At 51.2% G+C, this 14,622-nt stretch overlaps 1 protein-coding gene across 1 annotated transcript in view; it reads right to left on the bottom strand.

Moving 5' to 3' along the window:
- The window catches only part of SEZ6 (seizure related 6 homolog), a gene marked incomplete at its 3' end in the record, with an annotated part of 55,283 nt that extends 41,189 nt beyond the window's left edge, over positions 1-14,094 (bottom strand). Inside the window, exons 1-4 of the mRNA XM_083350240.1 lie at positions 13,963-14,094; positions 6,565-6,757; positions 441-626; positions 174-342 (exon numbers count right to left, since the gene is read on the bottom strand). Of these exons, the coding sequence (XP_083206366.1) occupies positions 174-342; positions 441-626; positions 6,565-6,664 (455 nt within the window). The 5' untranslated portion in view covers positions 6,665-6,757; positions 13,963-14,094. The remainder of the gene's footprint in view (positions 1-173; positions 343-440; positions 627-6,564; positions 6,758-13,962) is intronic.
- Positions 14,095-14,622: the final 528 nt, after the last annotated feature.

Here is a 14,622-nt window from a genome sequence, read left to right as displayed (position 1 = left end):
CCCAGAATCCCCCAGCTAGCAAGGTGCACTCTCTTTCACCCCAAAGGGCTGTGGTGAGGAAGCAACCAAGATACTAGCAAAACATTCTCTTTTTTTGGGGGGGGGAACCTCACTGGCCTCAACAAAATACCTCGCTCCCCCATCCCTTGCCCTCCCATCCGCTGAGGACTCACCTGTCGTCATCCTCTGCCAAGGAGACCTTCTCGAAATGCAGGTGCAACCGCTGCCCAGGGGGCGCCTCCAACACCCAGTGGCAGGTGAGGTTATTGCTGTAGCTGTCCGGGAAGCCTGGCGACACGACGCGCCCCGTGGTGGCGTTCTGCATCACCCCTCCGCACGCCGCTGCAAGAAGAGCACAGAGCGGGCAACGCGAGTTGGGGGTCCACCCCTGGCGTGGCGCCCCCTTCCCTGCTCTGCTGCCCCACCCCTGGCTGACTCACCGATGCAGGTGGGCTCCTGGCGGCTCCAGAAGGGATGGGTGGCATTGAGGCATGCCAGGCAGGGCTTCCCCACCAGCTGGTACCCGACCACGCAGGAGAAGCACGCTTGGCCTCCTGGGTGCGTGCTGCTGACGGAGACCTCGCCGTACGCAGGCCGCGCCGGGAAGGCACAGCTCAGCAAGTACGCTGGACACAGAGGAGAGATACAGACGGTGGCTTGCTGCAGGGGTCCCCGATCCCCAGGTCGAGGACCAGCACCGGTCCACGGCATGTCAGAAACCGGGCCGCACAAAACAAGCGAAGCCCCATCCGTGGGATGCAGGCAGCACACAAAACCACGCACCCTCCGGTCCGTGGAAAAACCTCTCTCCACGGAACTGGTCCCTGGTGCCCGAAAGGTTGGGGGCCGCTGGCTCAGGGTTAATGTCAGTTCCCTTTAGGGTCAATTCCCTTTGGAACGCTGCCATAGGAGAGGGGAGGGGGAGCACACTGGGGGCATGGATTGAGGATGTTCCTGTACTCTTAGCCTTTGTTTCTACTTTCACTTTCATCCATTTACCATATTTTCCGGCGTATAAGACGACTGGGCGTATAAGACGACCCCCCAACTTTTGAGGTGATTTTCATGGGTTAAAAATTCATCTTATACGCCGGAAAATACGGTACATGGGAATTTGGGAGGAGGGGATACCTTCGGGGGGGGGGAGCTTTGTTTCCACTCCTGCCAGCTGACGAGAGCCCCAGGCGCACCCCGGTTATCACCTTTCCGGCTTGTAAGACCTTCACGCCAGCGGATTGGCTCCTGATGGACCGGGGTGGTGGTGGTTATGGGGGTGGGGCTGAAGAACGGGACTTTTAGCTTCGCGCTTTTGCGCGGGAACTTCAGATTCCGACTTTTTGTTCTGCCATCACTTTCTCTCAGTAAAACATCCTCTTTGAAGCTGGGCCTCTTTCCTGAGTTGTGCTTGCCTGGAGGGACAGCCCTTACGTTCAGTCCTGAACGCTAAAGGCGCTAAAGCAACCCCCCGGCCCATCATCCTGGGCAATTGCGCTCTTCCCCATCCCTTGCTCTCTGCCACACCAGGCGTCTATTCCAGGACTGCCTGACCAACCCAAGTTGCAGAGGCCAAGGCTTGAACCCCGGGCCTCCTGCCTGCAAATCCGATACAGATAGTCCTTGAGTTAGGACCAGAATCGAGCCCACCAAGTCCGCTGTTCAGCAAGAGAGCTGTTAAGGTGAGTTTCGCCCCATTTTACGTCCTTTCTTACCGCAGCCGTTAAGTGAATCACGGCAGTTGTTAAGTCGGCAACCCGGTTGCTGTTAAGCGAATTTGGCTTCCCTGTTGCCTGTCAGAAGGTCGCAAAAGGGGGGGGAATCACGTGACCCCAGGACACCGCGACCGTCGTAAATGCCAGCCAGTCGCCCAAACGTCCAAATTTGGTTCAGGTGACACGGGGAGGCTGGAACAATCATGTGACAAGTGACTCCACGTCACTTTTTCCCGGGCCGCTGTGACTTTGAACGGTTACTAAGTCGAGGACTACCCGTAACTCCACAGGTAGCCCTGTGCAGTTGCTGCCTGTCGAGAGATTTATCTGCTGCCTGCCGCCACGGATTTCCTGCAATTTTCCCGTTTGAACCTGCAATCCCCGATAGCGTCATTTTTGCCCATTCTCCTGGTGCCATTGGCAGGGCCTCGTTGCCTTAACAACCACAGCAGGCCCTCGGATTCTGCCTCTCCATTGGCCCGGCTTGCCGGTGATGGCGGGAGACTCTTTTTCAGACAAAAATGCCCCCCCCCCCGGCCAGAAGCTGGTGGGGTCAGTTGCAGTGACCTTCGACATTACAACAGCAGTGAAAAATGGCACTTGTGACCATTTTTCACACTGACCACCATTGAAGCATCACCGCGGTCACATGATCAAAATGCAAGCACTTGGCAGCTGGCTCGTATTTATGACGGTCGCAGTACAGAGGCTTGGCAGCTGGCTCGTATTTATGACAGTCGCGGTACCCCGGGGTCACGTGATCCCCTTTTGTGACCTTCTGACGAGCAAAGTCAAGGGGGGGAGGGGGAAATCTAGATTCACTTAATGACCGTCCCGCTACCTTAAGCTCTGCAGCGATTCACTTTACAACGGTGGCAAGAAAGGTTGTCAAACGGGGCAAAACCAAGCCCTGCAAGTGCACCACGCTGCGCGGGCAGCTAAACCTGCGTGCCGTTCCGTTTGTGTGAACAGCGCATGCACGCCTGCTTCTTGTGCAACTGGAGCTGTGCGTCCGCATGTGCCTGCCACTGGCATGGGACCCTCCTCTCTCGCCCCCCCCCCCTTCACCGGGCTGCCAAGCTGGAAAGGTGGGCAACCGCTGACCTGCACTGCTGGCTGGGGAGGATGGGGCATCCTAACTGGTAGACACCAGGATGGGAACCTTAGCCTGGCCCAACACGCTTGTCCAACGCACGCCTTAGGATTGTGTGAACCCGACCGCTCTCTTTGCAAGCGGGGTGAAGCGGGAAGCCTCTGTACCTGGGATGATGGGATGGCAGGGAAGCTCCGGCAACGCTATCTGTAGGCAGGTACGGTGACAGCTGTCCTCCCCACTTCCCGCCCCCGCTCTGCGCGAATTGTGTTAATTGTTGGGGCCAATTACCTCCTCATTAGACGTTGCTTCTTCGGAGGTGCCCGCTCTAACCTGGCAGTGTCGGCGAATAGCTCCTGCAGCGATTAGCAAGCTTCCAATTAGCTAATTGCTCTACAGCTGCAAGGGAAAATCCTGGCACCCCAGTGGCTGCTGTTGTGGGGAGGGTGAGTGTGTGTGTGTGTGTACATGGCAACGGAGCATTTGGGGCCCTGTCTGTGCATTGAAGCATGTGTCTGGCTGCCCTCCTCTGACCGTACAGGCAGTCCTTGAGTTACGTCCACAATGGAGACCAAATTTTCTGTTGCTAAGCCAGACTTTTGTTAGGTGAATTTTGCCCTGTTTTACGACTTCCCTTGCCACACAGCTGTTAACTGCCCTTCTTAAGCCAGCAACACGGTTGTTAAGTGAAACTGACTGCTTGTCAGAAGGTCCCAGAAGCGGAACCCCTGACCCTGGAACACTGCAACCGTCGTAAGTACGAGCCAGTTGCCATGCCTCTGAATTCTGAATGCGTCACCGTGGGGATGCTGCGACAGCGGCAAGGATGAAACCTGGTCGTCAGTCACTTTTTCAGTGCCGTTGTAACTTCAAATGGTTACTAAATGAATAGTTGTATGTTGAGGACTCCCTGTATTCAACAGGGAACTGAGGGGCGGGGAGGGGGGGCATGTGAAGAAGGCTTTGCATGGACCCGGGGTGGGGATGTCATCAAAAACGACGGGATGTCAAGGTCCCCTTTGTGTGGATGAGAGCAAACGCCAGCCCTTTCAGGTAGGCCAGTTCACGGAATTGGCCAGCAAAAGGATCAGATAACTGAATTGTAAAAACCTCTTTTAAAGCTTTATTGCCCCCTTTCGAAGGACCACAAACTCAAAGAGGAGGGATGCTCGCAGCATCTTTCACCCACCCTTGACCTTCCCAGGGTCGTGCAACCCTTTCTCGCCCCCTTCTCAAGGCCAGAATTGTGTGGCTTTGCAACTGGGAGCTCTGCACAGTCGGCGCTGAGCTTTGGTGGCCGCTACAGGCAGTCCTCAACTTATAACCACGATTGAGCCAAACTGTTAGTAAGCGAGATATTTGTTACGTGAGTCTTGCCCAATTTTACGGAACGGTGAAAAACGGTCATAGATCACTCTCTTCAGTGTCGTCATAACTTTGGACGTTCACTCAACAAGCTCTCTATAAGTCAAGGACCACCTGTATCGTGATTCAGAAGGAGGCACACTCAGCGGGTCTACCCCTAAGGAAACCACAACCCTGAACGCTACTTAACCCACTAACGTCCATTAAATCAGCTTTTGTCCCCATTTTGATGCTGTACAGGCATGCGGGAATGGCCTTGCCAGGGAGAGAAGGAGGCAGAGCCACAGACTGGCATGTAAGAAATATCTCAGCCCACAGAAGGAGGGAGAGCGTGGGAAACATTTCAGGAGAGACTCTCCCTCGTCTTACTCGGAGAATAAAAGGTAGGTGGGTAGACCAAAGGAAACACAATGGGTTAACTCTACTTGATTGTAAGGCTACACGAACGGACTCTCGCAGCTCTGAAAGGACAAACCTCCCCCTGTCTTTTTTACAGCCTGAGAGACTACGGAGGGTAACTGTTGAGTCTCTTTCTCCACCCCACTGTACAGTTCTGGGCTATGCCCTCTTTTATCTGACTGTTCTCTATAGCTGCATTAAGAGAGTCTCGCAGGTTTGAAAGGACAATTCTTCCCCTGCTCCTTTTACAGCCTTACTGAGTTTCTTTCGCCGCCTGTTATGCAGCTAAGGGCTACGCCGTTTCTTATCCGATTGTCCCCAAGGCAGCCCCTCTTTGCTCTGTCTCTCAAGGCCGTTCTCACACGCTCCCATTGCAAGGGTGAAAATACTTTTGCTCCTGCAATATTCATTTAATGTAACCTCACGGTAAAGATAAGGCTTGTTCTCCTAGGTCAGGGGTAGGCAACCTCGGCTCTTTTATGACTCATGGACTTCAACTCCCAGCAAAGCTGGCTCAGGAATTCTGGGAGTTGAAGTCCATGAGTCATAAAAGAGCCGAGGTTCCCTGCCCCTGTCCTAGGTGTTCTCCTCACAAGGCCAATAGATCCTCTTCTTTTGTGGCTGCACAGCCCTTCTCACAACAGGAACTTTGGGTCCTAAATCAGGCTCAAAAACAGTAACTCTGAGAGGCACCTTGGAGTCCTAGTAGTGGACGATCACTTCGACACAAGCCAGCTCTGTGCGGCAGCAGCTAAACAAGCTAATGCAATCCTTGGTTATATAAACAGAGGCAGGATTACAGAATAACAAGACTTGGAAGGGACCTTGGAGGTCTTCTAGTCCAACCCCCTGCTCAGGCAGGAAACCCTAACCCATTTCAGACAAATGGCTGGCCAGTCTCTTCTTGAAAACTTCCAGTGTTGGAGCATTCACCACTTATGGAGGCAGGTGGTTCCACTGGTTAATTGTTCTCACTGTCAGCAAATTTCTTAGTTCCAGGTTGCTTCTCTCCTTAATTACTTTCCATCTGTTGATTCTTGTCCTGCTTTCAGGGGCTTTGGAGAATAGCTTGACTCCCTCTTCTTTGGGGCAGCCCCTGAGATACTGGAAGACTGCCATCATGTCCCCCCTCGTCCTTCTCTTTGTTAAACTAGACATCCCCAATTCCCGCAACTGTTCCTTGTATGTTTTAGCCGCCAGTCCCCTGATCCTCTTTGTTGCTCTTCTCTGCACTCTTTCCAGAGTCTCGACATCTTTTTTACATCGTGGCGAGCAAAACTGGACTCAGTATTCCAAGCGTGGCCTTACCAAAGCGTTGTAAAGTGGTATTAACTCTTCCCGTGATCTTGATTCTGTCCCTCTGTTAATGCCGCCTAGGACTGCACAGAATCAGAATCACGTGACGTGTTAATACCAGTTTACAAGGCCTTGGTAAGCCCACGCTTGGAATACTGACTCCAGTTTTGCTCGCCACAATGTAAAGAAAGATGTTGAAGCTCTAGAAAGGGTACAGAGAAGAGCAACAAAGATGATTAGGGGACTGGAGGCTAAAACCTATGAAGAACAGTTGCAGGAAATGGGTACAGCCAGTCTAAAGAAAAGAACAAACAGGGGTGACATGACAGCAGTATTCCAGGATTTGATGGGCTACCCCAAAGAAGAGGGGGGGTGTCAAACTATTCTCCAAAGCCCCTGAAGGTAGGACAAGAAGCAACAGATAGAAATTAATCCAGGAGAGAAGCAACCTGGAATTAAGGAGCAACTTCCTAAGAGTGAGGACAATTAACCAGCGGAACAGTTGGCCACCAGAGGTTGTGGGTACTCCAACACTGGAAGTTTTTAAGAAGAGGCTGGACAGTCACTTGTCTGGGGTGGTCTAAGGTCTCCTGCTTGAGCAGAGGGCTAGACCAGATGACCTCCAAGGTCCCCTCCTTACTTCTGCCCCAAAGACCTCCACCTGCCCAGCGTCCTTCAATGGCATCCCTGTGGGAGACTTACCTTCAAAGTGGAAGTGGAAGGTGCCCGGGTTGGCGGGAGAGGGGCTCTGGAACCGGACCAGCACCTGATTGGTGGGGCCACGGACCACCTGACCACGCATCAGGAAGGACTCGTTGGCCAGGGGAAGGGGCTCCAGGCCGCCGAGGGTCTCCACGGTGATTGCCTCGCCTTCCGCAAGGCTGATGTTCTGCACCTGCAGGGGTGGGGGGGGAAGAGAGAAGCCTCATGGGGCACCCACTCCCACTTGGGGACTGGCAAGGGGGGCAGGCAGTGGGACAGGCCCGGTCCCGTCATGAACACCCATTCCCGATTTCTGTCCTTGAAAAAACTCTGTACAGTTAGACCCATCCAGATCTAGAAAGAGTGTAGAGAAGAGCAACAAAGAGGTAAAAAGAGTAATGCAGCCTTGTAGTAGTGTTGTATTGCTAATATGGTATTGTGGTTTGGTATGCTGGTCTGACAGCCGCGGATAGGAAGGCATTACAGAGGGTAGTGAGCACAGCACAAGACATCGTGGGCTGTCCCCTGACACCGCTGGATGACCTCGCCAGGGCTCGTTGCCTTGGAAGAGTGAGGAAGATTCTCAGGGATGACTCACACCCTGGACGGTATCTCTTTACTCTCCTACCATCCGGTAGGAGATATAGGAATATAGCCAGCCGTACCAACAGGCTGAAACGTAGCTTTTATCCGTGGGCTGTTAGGCTTTTAAATGGGACATAATCTTATGCAGAATTGACTTGGGAGGCCGGTGTGTGGTGTAGTGGTTCACATGGTGTGGTGGGATGGAGGGTTTGTTGTCACTGTGTGTTGCGGGGAGAGAGCACGGGGAGAGGCTCAGCTAATCTCAATGTACACATGTTGTACTTTGACAATAAAGGTTTATTATTATTTTTTAATATCCTAATTATTACTTTGCTGTTTTACATGTACACTGAGAGCTTTTGCACCAAAGACAAATTCCTTGTGTGTCTAATCACACTTGGCCAAATAAACTATTCTATTCTATTCTATTCTATTCTATTCTATTCTATTCTATTCTATTCTATTCTATTCTATTCTATTCTATTCTATTCTATTCTATTCTATTCTATTCTATTCTAATCCAATCCATTCCATTCCATTCCATTCCATTCCATTCCATTCCATTCCATTCTTTTATTATTCTATTCTATTCTATTCTATTCTATTCTATTCTATTCTATTCTATTCTATTCTATTCTATTCTATTCTATTCTATTCTATTCTATTCTATTCCGTTCTTTTATTATTCTATTCTATTCTATTCCATTCTATTCTATTCTAATATTGTATTCCATTCCAACTTCTCTTCTCTTCTCTTCTCTTCTCTTCTCTTCTCTTCTCTTCTCTTCTCTTCTCTTCTCTTCTCTTCCCTTCCCTTCCCTTCCCTTCCCCTTCCCCTTCCCTTCCCTTCCAGATATTCCAACTGGGAATGTCTAAGGAAGAGAAGGACTAGGGGTAACGTGATAGCAGTATTCCAGTATTTGAGGGGCTGCCCTAAGGAAGAGGGGGTCAACCTATTCTCCAAAGAACCTGAAGACAGGGAAAGAAGCAACGGATGGAAACTCATCAAGGAGAGAAGCAACCTGGAATTAAGAAGGAATTTCCTGACAGTGAGAAAAATTAACCGGCGGAACAACCTGCCCCCAGAAGTTGTGGGTGCTCCAACACTGGAGGTTTTTAAGAAGAGACTGGACAGCCATTTGTCTGAAATAGTATAGGGTTTCCTGCCTCAGCAGGGGGTTGGACTAGATGACCTCCAAGGTCCCTTCCAGCTTTGTTATTTTATTCTAGTTTTGGACGTTTCTCAAACAACAAAAGCAGTTTGCTTCTGAAGCAGGAATGGTAGCCGATATATTAAATCACACACACACACCTTTCCCAAAATTTCTAACTGGCAGAAGTTCTGCCATAGCCAATGGGCAATTCTAGACATATTCAGTCGCTCGCTGGACGTGCCGAAACAGAGGCCAACGAGATGAGCTGGGCCTTTGAGGAGAAGATGTACTGAAGGCTTCAAACATTTCCATTTTCTTCCCAGCATATATTTTATGATATATGATATGATATGATATGATATATGATAATAGAATAGAATAGAATAGAATAGAATAGAATAGAATAGAATAGAATAGAATAGAATAGGAATTAAACAAAATATAGAATAGAATAGAAATTAAACAGAATATAGAATAGAATAGAATAGAATAGAATAGAATAGAATAGAATAGAATTTAAACAGAATATAGAATAGAATAGGAATTAGACAGAAAATAGAATAGAATAGAATAGAATAGAATAGAATAGAATAGAATAGAATAGAATAGAATAGGAATTAAGCAAAATATAGAATAGAATAGAAATTAAACAGAACATAATAGAATAGAATAGAATAGAATAGAATAGAATAGAATAGAATAGAATAGAATAGAATAGAACAGAACAGAATAGAATAGAAATTAAACAGAATATAGAATAGGAGAGGAGAGGAGAGGAGAGGAGAGAAATAGAGAAGACAAGAGACATATAGAGCAGTATAGAATAGAATATAAATATTGGAATAAAATAGAATATAAATATAGAAGAGAAGAGAAATATAGAACAGAACAGAATTTGATCAGCTGGAGTGTAATCAGCCTAGAACAATCCAGATGAAAGGAGACTTAGAAGTGAGGGGGGGGGGGGCTTGGCATGTCACACCCTGTGCCAGCAGAGATTTGCAGCACAACACAAGCCTTTGATGGGAGCAAAGGGCGCAGCTTTTCGAGGGAGGGTCCCTTGCCAGGCAGCTCCGAACCGCCTCGCCCACCCGCTTCCTGCGCTCCAGCCCAGCCGTTCTTCCTCCGCAGGGCTTATCTTGATCGAGGAGCCTCTGCCACCGTCTCTCATTAATCCGGGCGCGTGTATATTAATGACGGTAATTGAATGGCACTGCTTGGTGATAAACGGGCAGAGGAGCCAACCTCTTTCCCTAATCGCATCAAAGGTGCCAGAGATCTTGGGGGCGGCGGGGGGGGGGGGGGAAAGAAAACGGCAGAGGGGTGGCAGGGAAGAGTGAAGAGAGAGAATAACAGATTAACAGAGATGGAGGGGACCTTGGAGGTCTTCTAGTCCAACCCCCTGTTCCAGCAGGAGACTTTACACCCCTCCAGACAAGTGGCTGTCCGGCCTCTTCTGGAAAGCCTCCAGCGATGGGAGCACCCGAAACCCCTGGAGGGAAGCTCTTCCCTCGATTGAGAACAATCACGGTTACGTCAAGGGTCAGGAAATTCCTTCCTTCCAGCTACGATTATCCCTCTCTTCCTTCCCTCTCCTTCCTCCCTTCCTTTCCTTTCCTCTCTCCCTCCCCCTTTGTCCCTTTCTCCTTCCTTCCCTCCCTCTCCTTTGTCCCTTTTTCTCCTTCTTTCCTTCCTTCCTTCCTTCCCTCCCTCTCCTCGTCCTTCTCTTCCTTCCTTCCCTCCTCTCTCTGTCCCTCTCTCCTTCCTTCCTTTTCTTCTTTCCTCCTTTCCTCCCTCCCCCTTTGTCCCTTTCTCCTTCCTTCCCTCCCTCTCCTTTGTCCCTTTTTCTCCTTCTTTCCTTCCTTCCTTCCTTCCCTCCCTCTCCTCGTCCTTCTCTTCCTTCCTTCCCTCCTCTCTCTGTCCCTCTCTCCTTCCTTCCTTTTCTTCCTTCCTCCTTTCCTCCCTCCCCTTGTCCCTTTTCTCCTTCCTTCCTTCCTTCCTTCCCTCCTCTCTCTGTCCCTCTCTCCTTCCTTCCTTTTCTTCCTTCCTCCTTTCCTCCCTCCCTCTTCTCTTTGCCCCTTTCTCTTCCTCCCTTCCCTCCCTCCCTGCCTTCTCCTCTTTGCCCCTTTCTCTCCTTCCTTCCCTCCCTCCCTCTCCTCCTTGTCCTTCTCCCCCTCCTTCCTTCCCTCTCCTTTGTCCCTTTCTCTCCTTCCTTCCTTCCTTCCTTCCTTCCTTTCCTCTCTCCCTCCCTCTCCTCTTTCTCCCTTTTTCTCCTTCCTTCCTTGCCACACACACACACACACAGAGACGCTAACTGCTTCGGCCTCTGACAACACCTGGACACCCAGTCAGAGAAATCCCACCGGCACTCCTTCCGCCCACCCCCTCCTGGGACGTCTCCTCGTGTTTTACACCCTGCCTCTTTGTCCTCGGTGACTGACGGCGGCCCTGGCCAGAGGCGAGGCGTGCAGCTTTGGAAAGGGGGGGGTCGTCCCTGGGCTCCTCGGCTCCGGGCGAGCTAATGATGCCCCAGGAGCCCAACTGGGAGGGGGAGCAGGTATTGTTGAAATGTCGGCCAAATGCCACCGCGAAACGATTTGACATTTGCTTCGCTGCTGCGTTGCCCGGCTGGCACGCCTGGCTGCTTCTTGCAAAGCCTTTGTAGCTTCTCATTCAGAGGCTGGGAAGACATCCCTTTGCAAGGGAGTTCCCAGCATCCCCGTCAGTCACACACACACAAACGCACCCCAGTTGTTTCTCACTGCCTCCCTCCCCACCCACCCCGCCCGCAAAGGGTCTCTGGTTCAGCTGCCCAGCGATGGAATTTTGCTCTGCTGGGAAGAAAAAAGAAAGAAACTCCCTTAAAAATTGCTAAGGTGAGTAAGACCAGCAAGGCAGGTCCCCCTTCCCGTGGCTCGTATTCCGTGGCTGACATTCCCCGTGGCTTTGCATCTTCCTCCTGGCCTCTGCCCTTTACCATCTCGGCGGCAGAAGCCCGTTTACTCTGGGGTGCTTATTTCTTATTTATTTCATTTTCCTCCTGGCTTGATTATTTTTATGAATAACTCAAGGAGACCAACATAGTTCATCCTCCTTGCTCCGCCGATTTTCCCCACAACAACGACCCTATGAGGTGGCTTGGAGTGAAGGAAAGGAACTGGCCCAAAGGTGGACTTCATGCCTAAGGCGGGACTAGAACTCACCACCTCCTGGTGATTAGCCGAAGTCACCCAGCCGGCTTTGATTCCTAAGGCGGAACTAGAACTCACCGTCTCCTGGTGATTGGCCAAAAGTCACCAGCTGGCTTTCATGCCTAAGGTGGAACTAGAACTCACCGTCTCTTGGTGATTGGTCCAAAGTCACCAGCTGGCTTTCATGCCTAAGGCGGGACTAGAACTCACCACCTCCTGGTGATTGGCCCAAAGTCACCCAGCTGGCCTTCATGCCTAAGGCGGGACTAGAACTCACCACCTCCTGGTGATTGGCCCAAAGTCACCCAGCCAGCTTTCATGGCTAAGGCGGGACTAGAACTCACCGTCTCCTGGCGATTGGCCCAAAGTCACCCAGCTGGCCTTCATGCCTAAGGCAGGACTAGAACTCACCACCTCCTGGTGATTGGCCCAAAGTCACCCAGCTGGCCTTCATGCCTAAGGCGGGACTAGAACTCACCACCTCCTGGTGATTGGCCCAAAGTCACCCAGCTGGCTTTCATGCCTAAGGCAGGACTAGAACTCACCATCTCCTGGTGATTAGCCGAAGTCACCCAGCCGGCTTTGATTCCTAAGGCGGAACTAGAATTCCCTGTCTCCTGGTGATTTGTCCAGACTCAACCAGCTAGCTTTCATATTTAAGATGGGACTGGAACTCCCCGTCTCCTGGTTTCTGGCCTGCTGCTTTCACCACTGGATCAAAGTGGCCCTCATAACACTCAAGAGGGTGGGCTTCTCCCCAAAAAAGGGCAGACAAACGGTATATTTTACAAGGGGGAACGTCCAATAAGCCAAACGGGAGCCGTAACCACAGGAATGCCCGTATCGGAGGGGAGGCCCGGCTTGATTGCCACCATCTCAGCTTGTCTGCCCTTCAGCTTTGCTGGCGCTGATGCCCTCCCCAACAGCTTCCGGAGCAGATAAACTCAGCCTCTCCTTCGCTCTGTGTGTGTTTGCACGCTGGCATAATGACAGATCATTGCTTGTCATTAGGAACGCAAACAGCCTCGAGCTTCAGAGCTGCCACCCGCCATTCCCGGCACGTGCGGTGAACAAAGACAACAGTGGTTATCAGCCAACCACAATTTGTTTGTGCATGCCAGGCACATGGCAACATCCTGGAAGGAACGAGAGCTCGTCCATCTGGCCTTCTCCAACACGGTGCCCACGGATGGGTGCGAGTGGGCCTGGCCTTGTGGTGGGCATCTGGGCTGGCAAGCCTCAACTATCCGGAAGGGGCTGTAGTGACTGCTGGGGCTTGGAACGTGAGGAAGGGGAGGCTGAGCTAATGGTCAGAGCAGTCTTTCTCCTCCTTGGATACGTTAAGACCCGTGGACTGCAACTCCCAGAATTCCTCAGCCAGGGTGCTTTAAGACAGGGGTCTTCCAACTTGGCCCTTTTATGACTCATGGACTTAAACTCCCAGAATTCCTCAGCCAGGGTGCTTTAAGACAGGGGTCTTCCAACTTGGCCCTTTTATAACTTGTGGACTTCAACTCCCAGAATCCTGGCTGAGGAATTCTGGGAGTTGAAGTCCACAAGTCCTGAAAGGGCTGAATTTCAAGACCCCTGGCCTATACTGATTGGCTGGGAATTCTGGGAGTTTATCAGGGAATGGGGCAGCCAGGTGTCCAAATGAAGTCAGAGACACTGACGCAAACTTGTAGTTGTATATAAACAAATATATTTAAGATCTATATTCATGGCAGACAAGATAGTCAGGAACACAGAAACATCGTGAGGTAAATCTTAACAGTATAGAGATCTCACAGAAGGAAAAAGGCGGGGGAAAAGAGAAACTCCCCCATTACACACACAGCCACCAATCACAGCAACCACATATCCGGAAGGGGCTGTAGTGACTGCTAGGGCTTGGAAGGGGAGGCTGCGCTAATGGTCAGAGCAGTCTTTCTCCTCCTTGGATACGTTTAGACTCGTGGACTGCAACTCCCAGAATTCCTCAGCCAGCACGGCCGCCTGGGGAATCCTGGGAGTTGAAGTCCACCTTTTCTTAAAGTGGCTCAGCTTGATAAACACGGGGCTAGGCTCACGTCGGGATGATTTGCTGAACGACTGTAGCAAAAGTGGCCGTCAAAGTGGGCACATTTAACCTGGCGCCTCGCTTAGCGACAGAAATTCTCCTCTCGGTGGTGCTCATAAGCCAAGGACTCCCTCTAAATTTGAACAGTTGCTAAATGAATGATTGGAAGTCGAGGATTACCTGCAGAGGGGTTTACTAATAGAGACCCTCTCACCCTCCCACCCGGTGTTCTCTGACTGGCTCTTGCCCAGTCTGGGGTTTTTTCCCCGCTCACCTGGAGCCCTCCAAAGCTGGGGAGCCCCCCGCCGACCCCAGGCCCCCTCCAAAGGTCGAGCAAAGGGGTGCCAGCTCCAGCCCCCCCCAAAGCCAGCTGGGCACACGGCCCTTCCTCCCGCTGGGGGTGACTCACCCGGATCTCCACGCCGTAACCGGGATAGACCGAGATGGTGTAGGCGCACTCCAGCCAGCCGTTCTCGTAGGGGGTGTTGCTGGGCAGCGGAGACGCCAGGGCGCCCCGAGGTCCGGTCAGGTTCCAGCTACAGGGCCCTTGTGGTGGTGGGGGGACACAAGAGGGTGGGAGGGAGGAAGAGGCCCTTAGAAGCTGCACAGAATAAGAGAGTGGGGAGCGGCCTCAGGCGTCTTGTAAGGTAGAGGTCAAGAATATCGACCTTGCTGCCGAGGGAAACCAAGCTTTTCAATCACTCAGTCAGAACAGAGCTGGAAGGGGCCTTGGAGGTCTTCTAGTCCAGCCCCCTGCCTAACGCAAGAGTCCTTACACCATCGCTGACAAAGGAAGACCCAAGGGCAGGCAGCATCCACAACTCCAGGAGGCAAACTATTCCATTGGTGGTTCTCACTCTCGGGAAATTCCTCCTTAATCCCATGTTGGATTTCCCTCTGAGGAGCTTCTACCCATCTTTCTTTCTTTCTTTCTTTCTTTCTTTCTTTCTTTCTTTCTTTCTTTCTTTCTTTCTCTTTCTTTCTTTCTTTTTCTTTCTTTCTTTCTTTTTCTTTCTTTCTTTCTTTCTTTCCTGTCCTCCCTCCCTCCCTCTTTTCTTTCTTTCTTTCT

Source organism: Vipera ursinii (assembly GCF_947247035.1).
Source record: "Vipera ursinii genome assembly, chromosome: 1".
In the NCBI taxonomy this organism is placed as follows: Eukaryota; Metazoa; Chordata; class Lepidosauria; order Squamata; family Viperidae; genus Vipera; species Vipera ursinii.
This window is presented reverse-complemented; position numbering and strand designations above follow the sequence as displayed.